The sequence below is a fragment of the Salmo salar genome, chromosome 20 (assembly GCF_965601325.2).
Source record: "Salmo salar chromosome 20, fSalSal1, whole genome shotgun sequence".
In the NCBI taxonomy this organism is placed as follows: Eukaryota; Metazoa; Chordata; class Actinopteri; order Salmoniformes; family Salmonidae; genus Salmo; species Salmo salar.
In genome coordinates, this window is record NC_138310.1 from 63,020,122 (window position 1) to 63,043,049 (window position 22,928).

The 22,928-nt window shown below is 41.2% G+C and overlaps 2 protein-coding genes across 3 annotated transcripts in view; both read left to right on the plus strand.

Moving 5' to 3' along the window:
* The window catches only part of LOC106581211 (flotillin-2), a 42,938-nt gene extending 37,258 nt beyond the window's left edge, over positions 1–5,680 (plus strand). The window contains exons 10-11 of the mRNA XM_014163120.3: positions 2,555–2,704; positions 3,013–5,680. Of these exons, the coding sequence (XP_014018595.1) occupies positions 2,555–2,704; positions 3,013–3,051 (189 nt within the window). The 3' untranslated portion in view covers positions 3,052–5,680. The remainder of the gene's footprint in view (positions 1–2,554; positions 2,705–3,012) is intronic.
* A 325-nt stretch (positions 5,681–6,005) lies between these two features.
* On the plus strand, positions 6,006–14,040 carry LOC106581210 (protein FAM222B). 2 transcript variants are annotated; one of them, XM_014163117.3, is made up of 3 exons: positions 6,006–6,082; positions 8,114–8,244; positions 8,425–14,040. In XM_014163117.3, exons 2-3 carry the CDS (start codon positions 8,160–8,162, stop codon positions 10,590–10,592), a joined length of 2,253 nt encoding a protein of 750 aa, XP_014018592.2. In that variant the 5' UTR covers positions 6,006–6,082; positions 8,114–8,159; the 3' UTR covers positions 10,593–14,040. The 2 variants fall into 2 exon arrangements, with proteins under 2 accessions (XP_014018592.2, XP_014018593.2); XM_014163118.3 differs by having other exon boundaries at positions 6,068–6,184.
* Positions 14,041–22,928: the final 8,888 nt, after the last annotated feature.

Below are 22,928 nucleotides of genomic sequence, written 5' to 3' on the forward strand. Positions count from 1 at the left end.
TAACAACTGGTGTCTAATATTAAAGAAGTCTCAAGGTATTGCTCGCCTGAGGTAGAATACCTTATGATAAGCTGTAGACCACACTATCTACCAAGAGAGTTCTCATCTGTATTATTCGTTGCCGTCTATTTACCACCACAAACCGATGCTGGCACTAAGACCGCACTCAACGAGCTGTATAAGGCCATAAGCAAACAAGAAAATGCTTATCCAGAAACGGCGCTCCAAGTGGCTGGTAACCTTAATGCAGGCAAACTTAAATCTGTTTTACGTCATTTCTACCAGCATGTGCAATGTCTAATATGCAACCAGAGGGAAAAAGAACTCTACACCACCTTTACTCCACACACTCATACAAAGCTCTCCCTCAATTTGGTGAATTTGACCATAATTCTATCCTCCTGATTCCAGCTTACAAGCCAAAACTAAAGCAGGGAGTACCAGTGACTCGCTTTAAACAGGTCAACATTCACAAAGCCAGACGGATTACCAGGACATGTACTCAAAGCAGGGCCAAGCTTCCTGCCATCCAGGACCTATATACTAGGCGGTATCAGAGGAAAGACCCAAAAATTGTTGTCAAAGTCTCGAGTCACCCAAGTCATAGACTGTTCTCTCTGCTACCGCACGGCAAGCAGTACCAGAGCACCAAGTCAAAGACCAAAAGGCTCCTTAACAGCTTCTACCCCCAAGCCATAGACTGCTGAACAATTAATCAAATGGCCACCCAGACTGCTTCTTCCCTAAATAGTTATTGCATAGTTTGGAGCTGTGCTTTGGATCATTGTCCTGTTGTAGGAGGAAATTGGCTCCATTTAAGCGCTGTCCACAGGGTATGGCATGGCGTTGCAAAATGGAGTGATAGCCTTCCTTCTTCAAGATCCCTTTTACCCTGTGCAAATCTCCCACTTTACCACCACCAAAGCACCCCCAGAACATCACATTGTCTCCATCATGCTTGACAGATGGCGTCAAGTGCTCCTCCAAAATCTTTTCTGCGTCTCATGAATGTTCTTCTTTGTGATCTGAACACCTCAAACATAGATTAATCTGTCCATAACACGTTTTGGTTACTGGCCCAACGCTCTAACCACCAGGCTACTAGGCTTTAATGGACAAAAAAATTGCTTTCTTTTCAGAAACTGACATTTCTAAGTGACCCCAAACTTTTGAACTGTAGTGTACATGTACAAATTACCTTGACTAACCTTTACCCCCGCACATTGACTCGGTACCGGTACCCCCTGTATATAACCTTGTTATTGTAACTTTGTTTATTATTTTTTACTTTCGTTTATTTGGTAAATATTTTCTTAACTCTTTCTTGAACTGCACTGTTGGTTAAGGGCTTGTAAGTAAGCGTTTCACAGTAAGGTCTACACCAGTTGTATTCTGCGCATGTGACAAATAGCTTTTGTTCAAATCAAACTTCATCTAGCTAGACCGTGGAAAAACGTCTGCTCACTATTGAGTAGTGACCAGTTGGCCTGCAAGAAAGCAGAAGTTTCCATGTTTTTGTAAAAACAGTCCTACCCATTAAGTCAAAATGTGATTGGTTGATTCTACTGTCACTCCAAAATTTTGCCCTAATACAGTTGAATCCCAGACACCTTTATTTAGCTTATGATGGCCTATCCAATGGCTTATTTTTAGCTAGCTAGATTTAGCTCCCTAGAGATCAGCAAAGTTAAATCCTGATTGGATCTTTTTTCCCTTCAGTGTTAACCCTTTCTAACAAAAACTGAAGAGATTAAATCCGAACATCATTGAAGATAGTAATATAATTATCATTATTGTATTATAATCATTATTTTATAAATCCTTAGCCCTTCTCTGAAGGCGTAGAAGGTCCATTGTTCCCCACTATGTTTGGGTTAGTAATAATTTGTAGAGTCGCTATATTTTCCCTCAGCAGCATTTTTTCACTATTCTGAATGTCTCAAGAATCCATATGTTCTGAAATATGAACACAGAAATACTGGACATTCAACTCTTATTATGGTGGTGATTTGACTAAATTAAAATCATGGTTTTGAATTTGACATTTTTCTGGTCTCAATCTTGACTCGCTCTCGGACCCCTTGTCCCCCTCCCGGTCTCGGTCTTGACTCTGACTCGATTTGCTCCGGTCTTGGTCTTGAATCAGTCTCGCTTTAGGTGGTCTTGAACACAACATTGGTAGACACACTCATTAGCATGCCCCCAGATAAACCTAGTCACATTTGATACTAATAAAGCAGTAATAAACAGTTAATCTCGTCACTGTAATAATGACAAGCCAGTGTTTGACTTTTGTTTCTTTCTTTTTGACTGGACAAAGTACAGTAGTATCAGTCATAACCCACCAGTAGTTATCTACAGTATCTTTGTCAGCCAGTGTTAGAGGTGGTAGTACAAGTGGCAGATTACACCATTTTAAAGTGACTCACAAGTCAGTTGATTTGTTCAACCGGAGGTTTACACCAGTTGATGTAATATGACATCATATACCTTAAACGTGTCTTGTGATGTGAGCACAATAAAAAAACATCTCAATGTGCCCGTGTCTTCCTAGATTGCAGCCAAGGTGGCAGCACCGCTGGCCAGGACCAATGAGATAGTCATCCTGAGCGGGGAGGGCAACCGTGTGACTGGGGAAGTGAATCGCCTCTTGGCTGAACTTCCAGTGTCCGTCAACGCCCTCACTGGAATTGACCTATCAAAGGTAATTAGGGGTGTGGTCTATGGTGAAAATTGTAGGTGAAACATATATTAGTGTGTCTATAGAAATAGAATTACACTCATTATTGCTGCCAGATGGTCCACCTATCATGGAACGTTGACTTGAATAGTGGTAATGTCTGTTATAGTAATTCTAATTCTATGAATTAGCTAATATGTTGCATAGGATCCTATTGGTGCTGTTGGATTTTCCAGCCTACATGCAATTTTTCAGAAATATTGAAATCAAACCTTAGAATACGATATCTCTTTCTAGCCTAAATTGAATTGTTTTTGTTTTCTATTCAACAGATCCCACTACTGCAGAAGATGACTTATGCTCAGGCCTGAAAACAATCTCTCCCTTCTACTCCGATATCTGTTTTATGCACTCCCATAGACTGCCTTCAATACACTTGAAATGATTATATATATGTTTATATATATATGTATATGTATGTATATATATATGTATATGTGTGTATATATATATATATGTGTATATATATATATGTATATGTGTATATATATATGTGTATATGTATATATGTATATATATATGTATATGTGTATATGTATATATATGTATATGTGTATATATATATGTATATATGTATATGTATATATGTATGTATATATGTATATATGTATATATATATATGTATATATGTATATGTATATATGTATATATATATATATATATGTTTTTTTTATATGAAGTGGATTTTTTTTAACCTCTTGTGCCTTAATTTCTACAGGACCAGAATATCTGCATGTACTGCTGCTCCTCTATGTATCTTTGAGTTCACTACTTTTTCAATCATGGAAGCCTTTTACAATAAGTAGATCACATGGGATACATTGTTATCATTTAGCATGAACTGAGCCTTTTTTTCTTTAACTCATATACCTCTCTAGTCTCTACCTTACCATGTAATTTCAGTGAACAGTTAGCTGTTAAGAAGAGCAACCTCAGTGATTTTCTTCCAAAGGTTTACTCACCTTGCCAATTATACACATCATGATTACTGAGTCATTATCCATTCTTGCTATCACGTGATTATTGTATAGGTTATTGAAGTTACTGTACTCTAATGTATATAATTTTTTATTTAACTGATTTAATGTGTATCCTTTATGATGCGTTATGGGTTTTCGCAATCAGGTGACAAGTTGTATGAAGTGCTACATGAAACAAGGTGCTCACTGCTTACTATCCTCAAATGTATTTATGCTTCTACTTAGTCAAAACTCTGAGTAACTGGGAATTCTTCCCACTCAACAAGCAATCATGTGTTTTCATTTAGTTCATTTAGTATGTTGTAAACAATAGGTTTAGTACATTATTCCTAACACACTTTCATTTATAGCAACAATAATGGCCTTTTTTACTAATCACAGAAACCTGATTGCCAGACCTTTATTCCTTTGGCTACAATGCATCTTTCTGAATTGTCTCAAAGTAAGTTGAAGTACTGAATTGACTTTGAAGTTTGAGGGAGAGATTATGAACTTTGTGGGATGCTATGATCCAGGGTAATTTATTGAGAAAACTCTTTGTCCTGGAGAAGGTTCAGTATGTGAAATATTGAAGGGTTTTTGAGCCCAAGAAGAAGTAAAATGGCGTTACTCATAGCCAAATACTAGTCATTGCACCATATCATTTTTTATTATACACGAGTTTAAAAAAAAAAACATGAGCTGGGATATGTTTAAGAAGTGATTTTGTTCATTCTGTTGATTTCTTAATTTCATGTTTCATTTGATTAGTGTGACTTGACTATAACATTGACAGGCACTTATTTTTTTTTTGGGGGGGGGGGGGGGGGGTGCAGTTTAATATAGTAATATAAGTCAATGTTAAGCCATGTAAGACAGCCCTTTAGGTTCTGTGCACAATGTAATCTTTGCTAAAGATAACTCTGTATATCATACACTTGTGTCAGAGAAAGATATTACTCCTGTTCAGACAATGCTATTCAATGTATTTAGTAATTTATCTTGCTTTTAATGAAATATAATTGTGAAAATGGGTATATGTGCTGTTACACTATTGTCATTCCACATTACCTCCATGTTTATGATCTGTTTGTTGAGCTCATTCCAAGACGGATAATCACAATCTGATTTATATTGGCTTTTTTTGTGGAGGTAGACTAACTTTCTGCTTGTTTAGTATCACTATTTACGTTGTCATCTTAAACAAGGTGGAGAGTAGCCCTTTGTACAAGGATAGGGAAATGGCAGATCTTGTTCATATTTAATATATGTGGATGCCATCATCACTGATTTGGTGACTTGCACTATTTAACATAAGATCATGGGAAATGGTAAACCAAGATGGGAAAAGACCAGCTATCATGTAAATAGACAGATTATAATTTGCTCAGTGCTCACTTTTTTGTAAAGAATATCAGTGCTCAAACAATGTTCAATTGGAAAAATTTTGTCCTTTCCCCCTCCCAGACATATCGTAACATTCTTTGTAATAAGTCAAAGGAAAGTTACTACTATGAAGGACTGTTAAACTGTTATGTTTTTTTTTTTTTTCTGCCCTCATTGATTTGACTCATTGCAGCCAATGTAATTTTTGTAATACTGTGAAAATGTGTCAGTTGTGTAGCAGCTGTAATTTTGATTTTTGAGTTACATTGTGGTTTCACATCCAAATGCATTGTTCTGGCTCAGCATACAATTTGTAGACAAACCACTAAAGATATTGTATGTTTGATCCAGAGGTCATTTGGAAATGTGCTTTTGTCATTTTTGTGTGAAAATCATCACTTTACTGTTGTGTCAAATGTAGAGATAATCATTCGCAGTGCATGTACTTATGCCACCAGTTTTGTGGTAATGTAGATGTTTTTTCTCAACAGGACACATGTGATCCTACATATCTGTAAATGTTATTCATCTGTAACATTATATAAAATTACCATATTTGTCTTCATCTGTCATTCTAATAAAATTACAACAAATAGTTGTGCTGTTTTCTAATGGCAATGTAATAATTCAATAGACAACAGGGTGGGTGTAAAGCAAAGGTATGGATATATGGTCTGGGGTGAACAGTACGATCAAAGCTAGCTGACACATTCATGGCATGTAAAACCAGTTAGTAAAGTATTGCATTCTAGCAAGACTAACTTGAGCCAAGGCCTGTCATTCATTCAATCAATCCTTATCATAAATCGTTTTTAAAACCTCTTGCAGGAAGAATCTCAGAACTTCCATCTCTTGTCAGATCACCAAGGAATATTAGTCAGGCATTCAGTATGCACACCTAAAATATGCGGAATAAAGGTCCTAGAACTCCGGGTGCCTAATGCGCATGCGTTTTCAAAGTTTCTGTTGCAGAAAGCAAGCAGCAGAAAAACCATCGGTGAGCTAACGACATAACCAAAATATCGCAAATACCTTTCTCTTGACGGGGGAGTATGTATTATGACTTTCCAGCGTTTCCTTTTGCAAAATGTTTACTTCAGTAGGTATCAGACGCCGGTTATGATAGCTGGCTAACGTTAGCTAGTTAACCTAGCTGATCACTAGCAGCACAAATAAGTGTTCAATGCGTTGTGGTGCTATGACTCGAGGTATTTAACGTTAGCTTGTTTGCTTGCTTCTTTATCAACTCACGAACTTAGATGGTTAACTTCTCGTGTAACAGAACGTTAGCCTAAGCAACGTTACTGGTTAGAACGACAATGCCTGTGTTATGTAGTTTGTTTGAAAAAAATAAGTACTTTTTGGCACGCTAATATTGTGTAGCTAAATAGTTAGCGCTCATTTACATTTTAAGTGGTCTGACTACTAGACGACAATGCTGCTCAACGATGACACCAGCTAGTTAGTATTTAAGAAAGGTCTTTGTACATAACTAGTTATATTAATGTCCTCGCATGCTAGATCAGAGAAGCCCTACCCAGGCCACAGCCACGTTGAATGACTTATTGATATTTACGCAATGATGCAATAACATTTATGGTAGACCTAGTCATCAGACTGAGTATATTTATTGTAACTAGTAGCTCCATCCTTTTCAAGAACTGGTCAGCAGGACACACTAATCAGTTACACTGTAAGACTTAGCATTCTTGAGTCATTGGGACTTCTGGGTTCTGACACATTTAGCTTTGTTCCAGAATTGAAAGGTGTTCTGGGTGACATTACATACTTAACACAGCTGTTCTGCATCGCTTAGTATTGTAAAGCATTTACATTATAGTCATTTAGCAGACTCTCTTATCAAGAGTGACTTAGTGAGTGCATACATTTTCATACTGGTCCCCCACTATTGGCCCGGCGTCGTTAGAGTTTGGCCGGGGTAGGCCGTCATTGTAAGTAAAAAATTGTTCTTAACTCACTTGGTTAGATAAATAAATAGGAATCGAACCCACAACCCTGGGGTTGCAAGTGCCATACTCTACCAACTGAGCTGCACATGCGCACTAGACCTGAGCTAATTTCCCCTGGCTAAACAAGCATTTCGGTACACCCGCAATAACATCTAAATATGTGTATGTGACCAATAAAATTTGATTTAAACTAGTTGGCTAGCTGAACAATGCTAGTTTTCAACCTTATTACCAAACGTAATATATACTGTACTCTCAACTTCAAAACTCCTTTGCTAGTTATACAGTCATGTAACTAAGTCATTTGCTGGAAAGAAACTTGAAAATTATGTATTTTGTTGAAAAGTCATGACTGTTTCCAGATATGTCGTAAGGATGATATTGCTACTTAACTCAGATCCAAGTTCAGTTTTGAGATCCACCATCTTCATTGGCGTAGGGTTAGCTGGAAGTATCTGACTGGTCTTGGAACTGTGACAACAGGCAGCCTCTCCCCGCTTGGCTTGATGGGATATGTAGTGATTTTGCCAACACAGCCAGATATGTGCACGGTCTTGTACCCTTAACCTTTTTTCAACTGACTATTGTAGTTGATTAATTCTGACTGTACTGGATTACTCATGTTAATTGACACAAGAAAACTTGAGAAAATATCAACTCTACACATCGCAATGGCTAAATTACTTCTGGAGACTAAGGGTCTGTGGAGCTCCTCTTCCTCCTCACTACTCTATGGGCCCTGGTCAGGAGTAGTACACTATATGGGGTGTAATTTGGGATGCAGAAACAGAGATTGGTGGAGCCAGCTTGGGGTTCTCTAGCCAGTAGCCATCATGCAGTATGTCCTGCTGTGCCCTGGGAGACGCCTTTTCGCCTTTCCATCTTAAGCCCCCTCCTCTGTCTGTCTAGCGGCAGGCAGGGTGTTTGCTATAAAAGGCTGAGGGACAAATGTGGGCTGATTACCGACTGACTGCCATTTTAAAGGTTACAATGTACAGGAAATAAATAGCCTTATGGCTGAGTCATTTTACATGGTCAATGTGGCGTCTCTCTCTCAGCATGGTGAGGAGAGTGTTTCCCATGTTGCATTAGTGGAAGTGTGACATGCTGGCCTGTCTGCCAGCATCATCAGGTGACCCTACAACCCGATTTCTCTCCCACACGCAGATGAACACTGGGCTTCAGCAATGTAAGTGTTTTTATCTGATAGAATTTAATACTATAGTTTCATAGAAATCTGAAATCAGTTTCCTCTTCATATTTCCACTTAATGAGTTGTAAATCCTTTCCAGTCACTAGTTGAATGAAGAAACTTTGGTTATGCAAAAATTCCTTGTTCTGTCTGTCTCTGTCCTTCTTTCCATCTTAGGGGACACTACACAGAAGATGAGATCTGCCAACTATCCAACCCCAGCAGAATTGGATGCCTTTGCTAAGAATGTCGCCAACAAGCCTCTGACCATAAAGATCTTCCCCAACAGTGTCAAAGTACCTCAGAGAAAGCACATCCGCCGCACAGTGAACGGGTTGGACACGTCCAGCTCCAGCCAGCGCCACAGCCCCTACCCGTCTCAGGTCAGCGGCACCGGAGCGGGCCTCCTGGCCGTCCTCCGCACTTCGACCGGCAAAAGCGTCCTCAAAGACACAGACGGCAGCCGAGCCCATCTGCTTCCCAAAGCAGCCATGAACCTCCAAAGCGGGTCGTACGTCACTCAAAGCTCTTTAAATCTCCCCGAGCCTGTCCCCCACCTCCAGGGCATGTCTCAAACCCAACACCAGGCATTGAAACAGGGCCTCCCCCACCCACATCCACAGCATGCTGTACAGCAGCACAACATGGCTCACCATTTGACTTCACAGCCACAGAATATGCCTCAACCTCACCTTAAAACTTTACAGCAACAGAACATGGCCCACCCTCAAACTTTACAGCGGCAACAAAGCTTGTCCCAGCTGCAAACTGTACAGCAGCAACAGCAGAATCTGGCGCACCCGCAGAATATCCAGCGGCAGCAAAGTTTACCTCACACGCAGACTTTACGACAGCAAAATCAGACTCGGCCACAAACCTTACAGCAGCAGCATCTTCTTCATCCTCAGATGCTACAGCACCAGACTCTTCCTCACCAACAAGCTTTAGTACAGCAGGCTGTGGCTCATCCTCAAGGTCTCCGGCACCTGCCTGACATAGCCCAGGCCCAGCCTCCACCTAGTCGGCAACATTCCCAGGGCCTGCAGCACCCCCAGAGCCTGTCACAGCCTCTCCCCCAGGGCCTAAGGCACCAGCCTGATGTAGCCCAGTCCCAGCCTCCATCCAGTCTGCAACATTCCCAGGGCCTCCCCCCATCTCAGCAGCTCCCCCAGGCCTCCTGTGCCGTCCCTGGCCCTCCCTCTGCTTCCAATGCCCTGCAGCCCCAGCCAGGCCCCCCCTACGGCCCCAGGAAGCTGCCAGACGCAGACGTCCCGCCAAACGTAACTGTATCTACCTCCACCATCCCGCTATCCATGGCGGCCGGCCTGCGCCACAACCGGCCGGGCACAGACCTGAGCAGCATCGTGCACCAGATCAATCAGTTCTGCCAGGCTCGGGCCGGAATGGGTGCCACCTCGGTGTGCGAGGGCCAGATTGCCAACCCCAGCCCCATCAGCCGTAACCTTCTCATCAATGCCAGCTCCAGGGTCAACACACCCCACAATCTGGACCTCCTTCCCTCCTGCCTGCTGGGCCCCACAGAGAAGGCCCCTGGAGGGTCCCAGGGCACTGCTGGTGGCCTACAGCCCAACATGGCTGTCATGAACAGGATGCCACCTGCTTTCCACACTGACATAAAGCAGCAATTACAGCAGTTACAACAGGTTCACCAGCAGCAACAACAACATCAGTTACAGCAGCTGCAACAGGTTCATCAGCAGCAACAGCTACAACATCAGTTACAGCAGCAACTCCAACAGCAACGCTCCTGGAACCAGCACCAGCTGGCTCACATGCAGCACCTGCCCGAGGGAGCCAACCCCAGGAGAGAAATCCCCTCTGAGCCTGTCTTCCCTGCCAAGACCCTCAACTATCCCCACGTGCTGCTGGCCTCGCAGCCACAAGCCTTCTACCTTAAACACCCATCAGACAAGACAACCCCCTCGCCCTCTGTAACCAGCCCACCGGGTGGCACCATGCCCAGCTACACCAACGGGTGCTACCTGCAGGCTCCATGGGGCAGTGTCCTACAAGCAGGCAAAAGTGATGGTCTAGGCCCTCTGGATTTGGCCTTCCAGGGGGGCCTGTCAGGGGCCTCCATAGACTGCAGCACACCAGGATCACAGTACCGACCAGGAGCCAGACCCGGGTTCCCAGGTTCGGGTCAGACCAAGCTGATGAAGCAGAACGTGTCTGATTACCTGGCTGGGGATTTCCAGGCGTTCCAACATAACCCAGGTGCCATGGGGAAGATGCACAGGCCCCCCATGGGTAGAGCTCCAGCCCAGGGCCCAGAGCTAGGCAATGGTAGAAATATCCCCGCTCACCACCCAGGCTATCGATAGATGGATAGATAGCAGTCTTCACCTCACCAGTTGTGTGTCATGGTTGGTGAATGATTCAAGATTATAATCAGGTGTCCACATGTTGTAGAGTTCTTGCAAGTGATCAATTGAATGTTCTCCCTAGTCGGTTGCTCCTGCTCTCAATGTTCAATCGCTGACTTATGTGTTTTAAAAATGGGTCCTCAGCCCTTAAAGGTATCTGTTAAACCTTAGTGCCAGATGAAGGGTTTTTTGTGATCTAGGGCTAAGTAGAGAACCTAGTAGGGCTACTTCCTTTCCACATAATAATTACCATAGTTATGCCCAGGTTGTCATGGAACCAACCACGCCCTTTTACAACATTAGTGGCCTTAAAGCTGCCAATGCAGCGGCTGAAAATGGGGTGTTATTTCCTGGCCTATGTTTACATTTGAATGGGTATTTTTGTATGCTAATATTAATCAGGTTTATGTCTGAGTATATTCTTACTTCAATCTCTCCCCATATAGAGTAAGGTACTGCTACAACCATTTTGTTCTGTCCTCTTGTGTGTGATAAGACCTTAAGACGGAGTACTTTTGAAGTCGTTTTTAGTTTGTTTTTTAGCCCTACCTTGTTCTGTTACTTAAATTGTCTCTACTTGAATTTCTCGAGTGACGTTTTCAGTATGAGGACTTGGAGAATCGAAATGTCATGCTAAACATTTACAAAGGGAACAAAACATCCCTTTGGGAAAAACATTAATTGTCTTTTGAATAATGTGAACCCGGTATGATCTGATCTTGAAAGGAATTGTCTGTGTGTGCATAGACCAAATTGATCACTTGCAAGTGTGCAAGTACAACCGAACATACCAGAGGGTTAAAATATTTATTTGTTTCACCACTATACTACTGTAAACAAGGGAATGGATTCCTTTTGGATCTTTACCTGTCTGGGGGGGTTCTGGTAAGCTGAGGGGTATCCTACGAAGCAGGTTTGAAGAGTTAGCGAGGTAACTTTGGTCAACTGAGGCTTAATGAAAAGTTTGGCATTCGACTAGCCATGTGCAACGTGCAGTTACAAGCCTGCTAGAATTAGTGGCAGGTGTACGAGCAATATCCACTGTCGTTGTAAGGCTAAACCCTGAGCTGGAATGTGACGCTAACAGAAGCTGGTTCGCTTCAGAAAACTGAGTAGATCCAGCTTGCTTATTGGGATACCCCTCTTCCTTCACTTGCTAGCCTAACCCTAACTGTGTATTGTCTCAGTTTTCCTTTGTAGGTAGTACAGAGGTTCAATCCAGTTATTTTAAATGCAGGTTACCTCCTCATGCTAGTAGATGGGTCTAGCCATAGAAGTAATGATATTTCTATGGGTCTAGCATGCTGCGTTTTTCCTCAGTTTAATTTGGGTAACAGCTTACTCTTTCCTCCTCCCTGATAACTCTTGGGGGAAAAAGCCTTAAATGTTATTAGTTACCCTCTACCTTAAATGTTGACTTTTTACACCATGCCGGATTTCCTCAAACAGTGCATGGCGTAGCATCCTATATCAAAAATAGTTATGATACTAGCAATTGTTTCTGCATATGTTTTCATTTAAGGCCACTGTTAAATTGCTAAGTAAAAGTCCTCCTTTTAAAGGATAATAAGTATGAATAGTGTTAAGCAGAGTTTTATAGGTGTGTGGCACTGGGCTGTAACTATGGTCTTTGGACTAAGTTTCTTTAGTTGTTTCTACATGACAAATACCCTACACTAATTTAGTTCTTAGTTAATTTATTTGAACACTGCATCCTGAAGCCATAGGTTTTTCCACATAGGTGCCATAGGTAACACATATGATCAGACACAAAACAATGCAAACTGATGTCTCACAACTAGCTGCATTCAGTAAGTGATGGAAAGGTTAAGTCATAGAGGTGATTTTATTTATAGGGGTTATGAAGCCTTAAAGGTGCTACACCTTTTTTTCAAATTTTATTTTTTTGCTTTGTCATTTCAGAAAATTGCCGTATTTGCAGTACTAGGGGAATGATAGTGTTTCACAGTATTACTTACCTGCACTGTTATATACACCTATTGATTTCTCCCGCCAGAGCGGCATTTGTTGTCAAAATGGGAAAGCTGTTTTGACTGACTGTGTGGAAATCAGGTCCAGAAGCCAATGTAAAAATTGCTCTAATTTCCTGGTTGCTAAAATTCTACATGGTTTGCTCATTTTCAGTTTGTGAGAAAAACAAAAACAAGCACTGAATAGTGGAGGGAATCATTGTACCATCTAAATTGCTGTGAAATATCTTTTTAAATAACAAGTTTTTTTACAGCTGTTTGAGGCTGGTGGACCAAAACCGAAAGTAAAAGGCTCAATCGTGAGTCTCCATGTTGCGGGGGAGATGGTACATTTGTTTTTGAATGCAGCCTAGTGCTGTTGCAATTCTTCTAGCTTCCACATAGGGGAGACATTCTGTGTAGCACCTTTAATGTTATGGATTTAGCTTTCTTCCCTGAGGGCAGTAGCTAGATTATGTTTGGCTCTTACTACTGTTGTGTTCCTGATGTGCCTGGCCCTTGAAGCTGCTATTGAATTCTAATCTGAACACACAATAGTGTGTGTGTTTAGTAATGATGTATGGGTTGTACTATTGGAATAAAGGTTCCTATTTATAATGTGTTGTCATGGATTTTTGAAATGTGAGATTGTAAATCTGTGTAGTGGAAATGGACCAACTGTTGCTGCAGTGAACCAAGCAATGTACCTGTTATTCCATTTGACCTGATTTACCTGTTCTATAATGTTGTACAGCCTGAGAAAGTCAGGTTTACAGTTACACTTTCTATATTAAGCCCGGCGGAGACATTTCATATGAAATAGTGTGTGTGTTTGAGTGGGTGTGTGCGAGAGAAAGGGTGTGAAGCCTAGATACTTGCGCGCACATGTGTGTACACTACACAGTGGTGCACTTCTATCCATTTTGGGGGGGACCAAGCTTCTAACTGTAACTACTGATACTGGACAGAAGTCTGCGCTTACGTACCACAATGATTCCAAACACTGTTGGGAGTCTGAACGGTTGCTGCTGAATCACTGACCAAAGTCACCAAGCCTTCCCCTCATAGTTACATTCTGTGTCTGAAATGGCACCCTATTCACTGCATAGTGTACGACTTGACCTATGGTCACAGTCAAAAGTAGTGCACTATTTCGAAAGTAGTGTGCCATTTTGGATGCTAACATTCTTTAGCCATGTTGGTTTGTATTAGTTTTAAAGAATCATGCTATTTTAAGGTGGTGACCAGTGGTCTGCTGCCCTCTAGACAGTTGTAGGAACATGTATTAATGGTGCTGGTGAGTGGTTTTGCACCACATAAGTGGAAATATGACATGAATGGCAGTGGTTGTGTTATTCCAGTTTACCTATCCTTGAACTATGCTTTGCACAAACATTCCCCCATAACCAAAATAAAGTTTGTGTTTGCAAAACTGATTCCTTTTATTTCCAGTTTATTTTATTTGTAACAGTAAGGCTTGAGATGTGTATGAAACAGAATTTTCGAAGGATATAAAAACATTTCTGATTGTAATTTTACTTCTGTCAATACATGGATGGAATGAGGTTAAACACTTCCAATTGTTTGTAATTCCCAAACATTGATTATACTTTTTTTAAGGATTTGTTGACAGTCTAGAAATAATATCCAATAGTCATATGGTTGGTGTGCTAACGAAAGATTTGACAGACACCAAACATGTCAGAAAACACCGTCTAGGGTGTGTGAGGTTAGGTAGGATGAACTCAAGACTCCAGAGCTCATGGATGTGGAGCTGCGGCGAGTAGACAAGCGAAACCTTTTCAGGATAGAGCCATCTCCCTGCGAATACAAACGTCAGCTTGAGTGGATATGGTTCTGCTAATCATTGTTTCCTCATAATGGCACCTTCTGTAGCATACTGGGTTTTTAGATTGCTCAAGACACCACCTCTATATGTATATTAATGTATTGAATAAATAAAGGCCAAACCAAATATAGTAAGTACAAAGAAATGTATAGTTCAGATTTATTAGTTTGAATAAAGGACTTGAGCAGATGAGGAATAACCTCTTTGCTCTACAGATCTGTTTGTCACCATACGTGTTATGGTGTGGTCTGATGCCACATGAGGGTGTGGTCTGATTATGTCACAGTTACCAGGATCCTCCTTGACTATAACCAGGTCTATGTGTAATTTTTCCCAATTTACTTCCTCAACTCTAAACATGTATAAAAATACTTTAAGGTCACACCTGCAATGATAGAACAACTGTAGCTATTGCCTAATTAACCTCTAGGGGCTAGGGGGCAGTATTTTCACGGCCGGATGAAAAACGTACCCAATTTAAACAGGTTAATACTCCGGCCCAGAAAATAGAATATGCATATTATTAGTAGATTTGGATAGAAAACACTCTGAAGTTTTTAAAACTGTTTGAATGGTGTCTCTAAGTATAACAGAACTCATATGGCAGGAAAAAAACAGAAAAAATACAAGCAGGAAATGAACATTTTGTGGCTGTACTATTTTCAAGTCATTGGCAATAAAACACACAGTGACAAAGGATTCATTTTGCACTTCCTATGGCTTCCACTAGATGTCAACGATCTTTATAAAGTTGTTTGAAGCGTCTATGATGAACAGAGACCGAATGAGAAGGAAGGGAAGTTGACGTCCCTGGGATGTCTTCACTTCATTATTGCGCGCACATGCGCGTTCATGTGAGGCGAGACATTTTTCAAAACTTGTTTCAAGACACAGGAGAGGTCGGGTTGAAATATTACTAATGTTTTACGTTAAAAATTGACCAAAAGATTGATGCTAAACAACGTTTGACATGTTTGAACGAACATAAATAGATTTTGTTTTTGACTTTTCGTCATGACTTTTCCCTCCCATTTTGAGTAGCCTACCGAACACGCTAACAACACGGAACAGCATGGAGTTATTTGGACATAAATTATGAACTTCATCGAAAAAAACAACATTTGTTGTGGACCTGAGATTCCTGGAAGTGCCTTCTGATGAAGATTATTAAAGGTAAGGGAATATTGCTAATGTTATTTATGGTTTTAGATGATACCAACATGGTGGCTATCTGTATAGCCTAGTGTATTTTTCTGACCAGAGTACTCAGATTATTGCAAAGTATGCTTTCCCAGTAAAGTTATTTTGAAATCTGTCAATGCGGTTGCATTTTATTCTTTGAATAACAGTTTAATACTTTAACCACGTTTTATAATTAGTATTTTTTGTAAATTCACTGGCAGTTTTGGGGGAGACACATTTTCTCAACGACACGTGCCGATGTAAAATGCTGTTTTTGGATATAAATATGAACTTGATGGAACAAAAATGCATGTATTGTCTAACATAATGTCCTAGGAGTGTCATCTGATGAAGATTGTCAAAGGTTAGTGCATAATTTTAGCTGGTTTTCTGCTTTTGGTGACGCCTGTCCTTGAATTGAAAATGGACGTGTGTACTTTTTTGGCTATGTACTCTCCTAACATAATCTAACTTTATGCTTTCGCCGTAAAGCCTCTTTGAAAATCGGACAGTGTGGTTCGATTAAGGAGATGTTTATCTTTTAAATGCTGTAAAATAGTTGATTGTTTGAGAAATTGAAATTATTAGATTTTTGATGTTTTGAATTTCCCGCCTTGCTAGCAATCCCGTCAGTGGGATTAGGTTACCCTCGATCCCCAAGAGGTAAGTGATAATGCCAGAGAAGCTGGTGTTTGGAGGATATATTGGCACGGTTGTTGTTACCAGCAAACCATGCCAATATATCCTCCAAACACCAGCTTCGAGGGCATTATCACTTTTATACAAAGGGTTACCAACATATTCAGATAATGACTGTCATATTTTCATTAAATTTATTCATACTATTTCATCCTACCATAAGATATAGTCCGGACACAAATCTAGGGTTGCTACCCAAGCCGGCTGGTCGTTCGTTCTATTGGTTCAGTTGCCAGAGACGCGACCCAGACGTTCAGTCTTTTTGTTCTGTATCTATGGACAGGACCCAGTCGTTTGTTCTGAATGTTCCATTGTCATACTGGCAACGTTTTAATCCCTTGCTTGCTAGCTAGCCAACTATGGCTAACTTAGTCATGTCAAAAAGTACAGCCAGAATAACAGCAAAGTAGCTGCATTAGCATTTGTTTAAGCTGTTTTCTAGACATTTATTTGGATGCATCCATGACAATGAACAAATGAGACCCGATTTCGCCTGGCCCAGAAAATGTGCTCACTCATCAGGACACTGTTGCTCAGAGGAGCTAGCCAACAACACAGCTAACACAATCACTTCAAACAGAAGCTGGAAAGACTGCAAACTAGCTGCACTTCATTTCGTTTGACATTTTTTCAACTGACATTTCTTTGTATATATCCATAAACATGATGCCAGCTGATTCGTGATTTCGACTGGCTGAGAGCCTGTCTGTCTCGTCCCGACTCCCGACACGTTTAATACTATGGGACAGATGGAGATCGAATTTGAATATTTAAACAATGTTGCAAATGTTGGAGAGACAGATAGCAAAGTTGATACACATCTCCCCTGTTTAAATGAAATGTTAGTCTAAAAGAAATTGAGATAATATCTAGATGCTTTTTATAGTGGAGATCAAGTTTAACAATTGCTGGGCTGATGAGACAGTGGATTGCGCAGTCAGATGGAACAGAGTAAATGGGCATTTTAACATCATAGATTTAGCCTGTGGTAACTTGTAGTTCAGACAGGAAAGAACATTTGAAAGAATTTTGCTTTTACAGCTATTGGAAGCCATTCCCCGGCCGTGATACTGTAAATTTGAAGACAACAGTCGGTTATACAGCCACTGCAACCCTTGAACCCACAGAAGCCATCACAGTCCAGTACTTGTTCATGGGTGCCAAAATGACCAGAGCAAAATTAACTACATTGGGAATCGTTCTGATGTTGATTTCAGAGTATTTTCAGTGTGCTAGTGTAACACTCATTATATTGAAAATATACATTCAAACTCACATAAAAAAAACATAATGAAATGAGATCATAGTTTAGCTTCTTACCCTGGTCTCTGAGATTATTTAAATCTGTAATCAAATTAAAATCTTGCCTCTACCCATCAGCTTTCATACTAAAAACAATGTAATGATGACATAATTTCCTTAGGTCATATCTATTCAGCCAATGAGTTTCAAGGGGCATGGCTTTTAAATCTTCTGAACAGCACACTGTAGAGCAGTGTGATTTAAAAGAAATGAGTGGCAGATGTAAGAAACAAGAAGTCACAGGATGTAGAGGTTCACAGGTGCAAGTTGTCGCAACTTTTTCCACAGCCTATGATATTCTGTACAGAACAACAGTACACAGTACACTTTCTGTCCAAAAATGATGCAGAAAAATGTATCCATGCTTTTGTCACTTCTAGGTTAGACTACTGCAATGCTCTACTTTCCGGCTACCCGGATAAAGCGCTAAATAATCTTCAGTTAGTGCTAAACACGGCTGCTAGAATCTTGACTAGAATCAAAAAATGTGATCATATTTCTCCAGTGCTAGCCTCTTAACACTGGCTTCCTGTTTCAAGGTTTTACTGCTAACCTACAAAGCATTACATGGGCTTTCTCCTACCTATCTTTCCGATTTGGTCCTGCCGTACATACCTACATGTACGCTACTGTCACAAGACGCAGGCCTCCTAACTGTCCCTAGAATTTCTAAGCAAACAGCTGGAGGCAGGGCTTTCTCCTATAGAGCTCCATTTTTATGGAATGGTCTGCCTACCCATGTGAGAGACGTAGACTCGGTCTCAACCTTTAAGTCTTCATTGAAGACTCATCTCTTCAGTAGGTCCTATGATTGAGTGTAGTCTGGCCCAGGAATGTGAAGGTGAACGGAAAGGTACTGGAGCAACGAACCGCCCTTGCTGTCTTTGCCTGGCCGGTTCCCCTCTCTCCACTGGGATTCTCTGCCTCTAACCCTATTACAGGGGCTGAGTCACTGGCTTACTGGTACTCTTCCATGCCATCCCTAGGAGGGGTGCATCACTTGAGTGGGTTGAGTCACTGACGTGATCTTCCTGTCTAGGTTGGCGCCCCCCCTTGGGTTGTGCCGTGGCGGAGATCTTTGTGGGCTATACTCGGCCTTGTCTCAGGATGGTAAGTTGGCGGTTGAAGATATCCCTCTAGTGGTGTGGGGGCTGTGCTTTGGCAAAGTGGGTGGGGTTATATTCTGCCTGTTTGGCCCTGTCCGGGGGTATCGTAGGATGGGGCCACAGTGTCTCCCGACCCCTCCTGTCTCAGCCTCCAGTATTTATGCTGCAGTAGTTTATGTGTCGGTGGGCTAGGGTCAGTCTGTTATATCTGGAGTATTTCTCCTGTCTTATCCAGTGTCCTGTGGGAATTTAAGTATGCTCTCTCTAATTCTCTTTCTTTCTCTCTTTCAAATCCCGTTGAAGATTTATTTTTATTTTGGAATTTTTTTTCCCGTTTCTGTTTTAAAACAGATAAAAAAATACAAACTTGGTTAAGTCGTGTGGTTCTCTAGAACAGTTGAAACTGGAGCAGCTATTGGTCCTGTGTAGAGCATATTTGGTGTACCTCGATCACTTCAGAGGTGAAGTCTGATTTAGTGTTTTTATTTTTTTTTTCAATGTCTGCGGCCTGCGGCTATGGAACCCTGACCTGTTCACCGGACGTGCTACCTGTCCCAGACCTGCTGTTTTCAACTCTCTAGAGACAGCAGGAGCGGTAGAGATACTCTGAATGATCGGCTATGAAAAGCCAACTGACATTTACTCCTGCGGTGCCCACCTGTTGCACCCTCGACAACCACTGTGATTATTATTATTTGACCCTGCTGGTCATCTATGAACATTTGAACATCTTGGCCATGTTCTGTTATAATCTCCACCCGGCACAGCCAGAAGAGGACTGGCCACCCCTCATAGCCTGGTTCTTCTCTAGGTTTCTTCCTAGGTTCTGGCCTTTCTAGGGAGTTTTTCCTAGCCACCGTGCTTCTACACCTGCATTGCTTGCTGTTTGGGGTTTTAGGCTGGGTTTCTCTACAGCACTTGTAAGAAGGGCTTTATGAATACATTTGATTTGATACACACTGGAATGTAACTGATTTCCACTTTTGCATGAGACCAACGTTTTGAAAGGCAGGGATGGTTTTGTTGTTGGTTTTAGAGATGTTTTTTTAGATAAAATCCCAAAACATTCTCTTTTGCTCAGAGTATTATTCATATCACCTCCCATGTCTGATATCTTGACTTTCTCCATGACACAAAATCTAAAGGTAGAAATGTCATGTTTTTGGTCATTAAAATGTACTGCGACTGGATAATCCCTGTCCTTTCTCCTTATTGAACTTTCATGTTCACTAATTCTCTTTTTGAGAGAACCAGGTCACATTACAGTAGATGTCGAGAGTCTATATATCAGCCCTAGCTCACTATTTGAGAGACCGAGATACTAACAAATACCCACCAAAAAACGGTCTGAATATGTTTTGACGTGTAACTATTTCAGGTTTGATGATGAATACTACCTCCAAATGAATGGAACATCGATGGGCTCCACATTCGCTCCAAGCTAAGCTAACTTTTATGTGGGTCATTTTGAAGAACATTAACAATGAAAATGAATTATATATTGACAAAATTATTTGCGTATGGGGAGGAACGGGAGAAGAGCTGTCAGACATTATGGCAATACTTAATGACATTGACCCCAATCTCAAATTCACTATTGAATGTGACACTAAACTTGTACATAAACTTGTACGTACATGTGGATTAAGAAATCAAATGGAACCCTGTTTACAACTCTGTACAGAAAAGAAACGGACAGAAATACTCTATTACAGAGGGACAGCTTCCACCCTGAGCCATTAAAAAAAGGACTTCCAATAAGCCAGTTTTTCAAACTGCGCCGTATATGCCACTCCACAGAGGACTATCTAGAAAAAGCAGCGGAGATGCGCAATAGGTTTCTAAGAAGAGGCTACTCTCCACAATGTGTGGATGAAGCTCTTAACTTGGCATTAGGGAAAACACGAGAATAACTCCTAAAAAAAAACACTAGAGCTAAAGTACACTCTAATGTTCACCACCACATAGTTTTTGATTGATTTAACCTTTATTTAAGTAGGCAAGTCAGTTAAAAGTGAGAATGCTGTTCATTGACTACAGCTCAGTGTTCAACACCACAGTGTCCACAAAGCTCATCACTAAGCTAAGGATCCTGGGACTAAACACCTCCCTTTGCAACTGGATCCTGGACTTCCTGACGGACCTCCTCCAGGTGGATAGGGTAGGCAACAACATGTCTGCTACGCTGATCCTCAACACTGGGGCCATTCAGGGGTGTGTACTTCATCCCCTCCTGTACTCCCTGTTCACCCATGACTGCATGGCCAAACACAACTCCAACACCATCATTACGTTTGCTGACGACACAACAATGGTAGACCTGATCACCGACAATGATGAGACGGCCTATAACGAGGAGGTCAGAGACCTGGCAGGGTGGTGGTAGGACAACAACCTCTCCCTCAATGTGAGCAAGACAAAGGAGCTGATCATGGACTACAACAAAAGGCAGGCTGAACAGGCCCCCATTAACATTGACAGGGCTATAGTGGAGCGAGAGTTTCAAGTTCCTTGGTGTCCACATCACCAATGAACTATCATGGTTCAAACACACCAAGACAGTCGTGAAGAGGGCACGACAACACCTTTTACCCCTCAGGAGATTTGGCATGGGTCCCCGGATCCTCAAAAAGTTATACAGCTGCACCATCGAGAGCGTCCTGACCGGTTGCATCACCGCCTGGTATGGTAACTACTCGGCATCTGACCGTAAGGGGCTACAGAGGGTAGTGCATACGGCCCAGTACATCACTGGGGCCAAGCTTCCTGCCATCCAGGACCTATATACTAGGCAGTGTCAGATTCTCTTTTTTTTAAAGACTTCATTCACCCAAGTCATAGACTTTTTTCTCTGCTACCGCACGGCAAGCGATACCGGAGCGTCAAGTCTAGGATCAAAAGGCTCCTCTACCCCCAAGTCATAAGACTTTTGAAAAATTAATAAAATGGCCACTGGATTATTTACATTGACACCCCCCATTTGTTTTTTTTACAATGCTGCTACTTGCTGTTTACGATCTATGCATAGTCATCTCACCCCTACCTACATGCACAAATTACCTCGACTAACCTGTACCCTGCACATTGACTCGGTACAGGTACCCCCTGTATATTACATCGTTATTTTTATTTTATTGTGTAAATATTTTCTTAACTCTTTCTTGAACTGCACTGTTGGTTAAGGGTTTGTAAGTAAGCATTTCACAGTAAGGGCTACACTTGTTGTATTCGGCGCATTTGACAAATAAAGTTTGATTTGATTTGATTTAAGAACAAACTCTTATTTACAATGACGGCCTACCCCAGCAAACCCTAACCCGGACGACACTGTGCCAATTGTGCTCTGCCCTATGGGACTGCCAATCACGGCCAGTTGTGATACAGCCTGGAATATACTTTAAATTTGCGCAAAGTGGGAGATGCTGTCAAGAAACACTTCCATGTTTTATCATCGGACCCAGTTTTGCCAGCTGAATTTAAGAACACCCCCCTTATTGTATACAGGAGAGGTCGCAATTTACCCTTCAAATTGGTCCATGACAACTCCCAATTTACCCCTCTTCCGAATGGTAGCTACTGGTCTGGATAAATCAATCAGATTTTTATTTTCACTCAATCTCCGTTTGGGTATTGGTTAGCCTACAATTAGGGTGTAGGAATGTTAGGATTATTTTGCTCTTCACTCGCAGTCACTTAGTAGCCTAGACCTACTCCCGACCGGTTACGTTGTACAGGGCCATAATAGGCTACTATGAATTACCATTTTGTTTTTCTTGGAATAGAAGCACCATAATAATAATCAATTTAATTAAGCACATTTTCTAACAGTATAAACAGCACAACAAATACTATAATAATTTCAAAACTAATCATTATCACACCAACAAAAAAAGGTTTTAACATCTCTAGTACAGACAATATTAAAAACAGTCAAATGCATTTTTGAATTGAATCACTTTAGCCGACATGTTGCGGTTTATTCATTGGAACTTTAAATGTATTAATGGATGTTTGAGAGGCATGTCACTTCTCCCATTTCTTTGCATAGCCCAACAAATGCAGTGTTTTCTAACCACATCTGGATGGATCCATAACGAATTACTATGGGAATAAATATCACTGAATTACAGAAATATTGGAATAAAGTAGACTAATGAAGGCAACAAATTGTTGTTTACTGAAACAC

What these genes read in the sequence shown, in the direction of transcription:
- LOC106581210 (XM_014163117.3), top strand. Translation starts at nt 8,160, where the DNA reads ATGCTGGCCTGTCTGCCAGCATCATCAGGTGACCCTACAACCCGATTT. An exon ending in GAACACTGGGCTTCAGCAAT is followed by an intron (nt 8,245 to 8,424) that starts GTAAGTGTTTTT and finishes TTTCCATCTTAG; the next exon opens with GGGACACTACACAGAAGATG.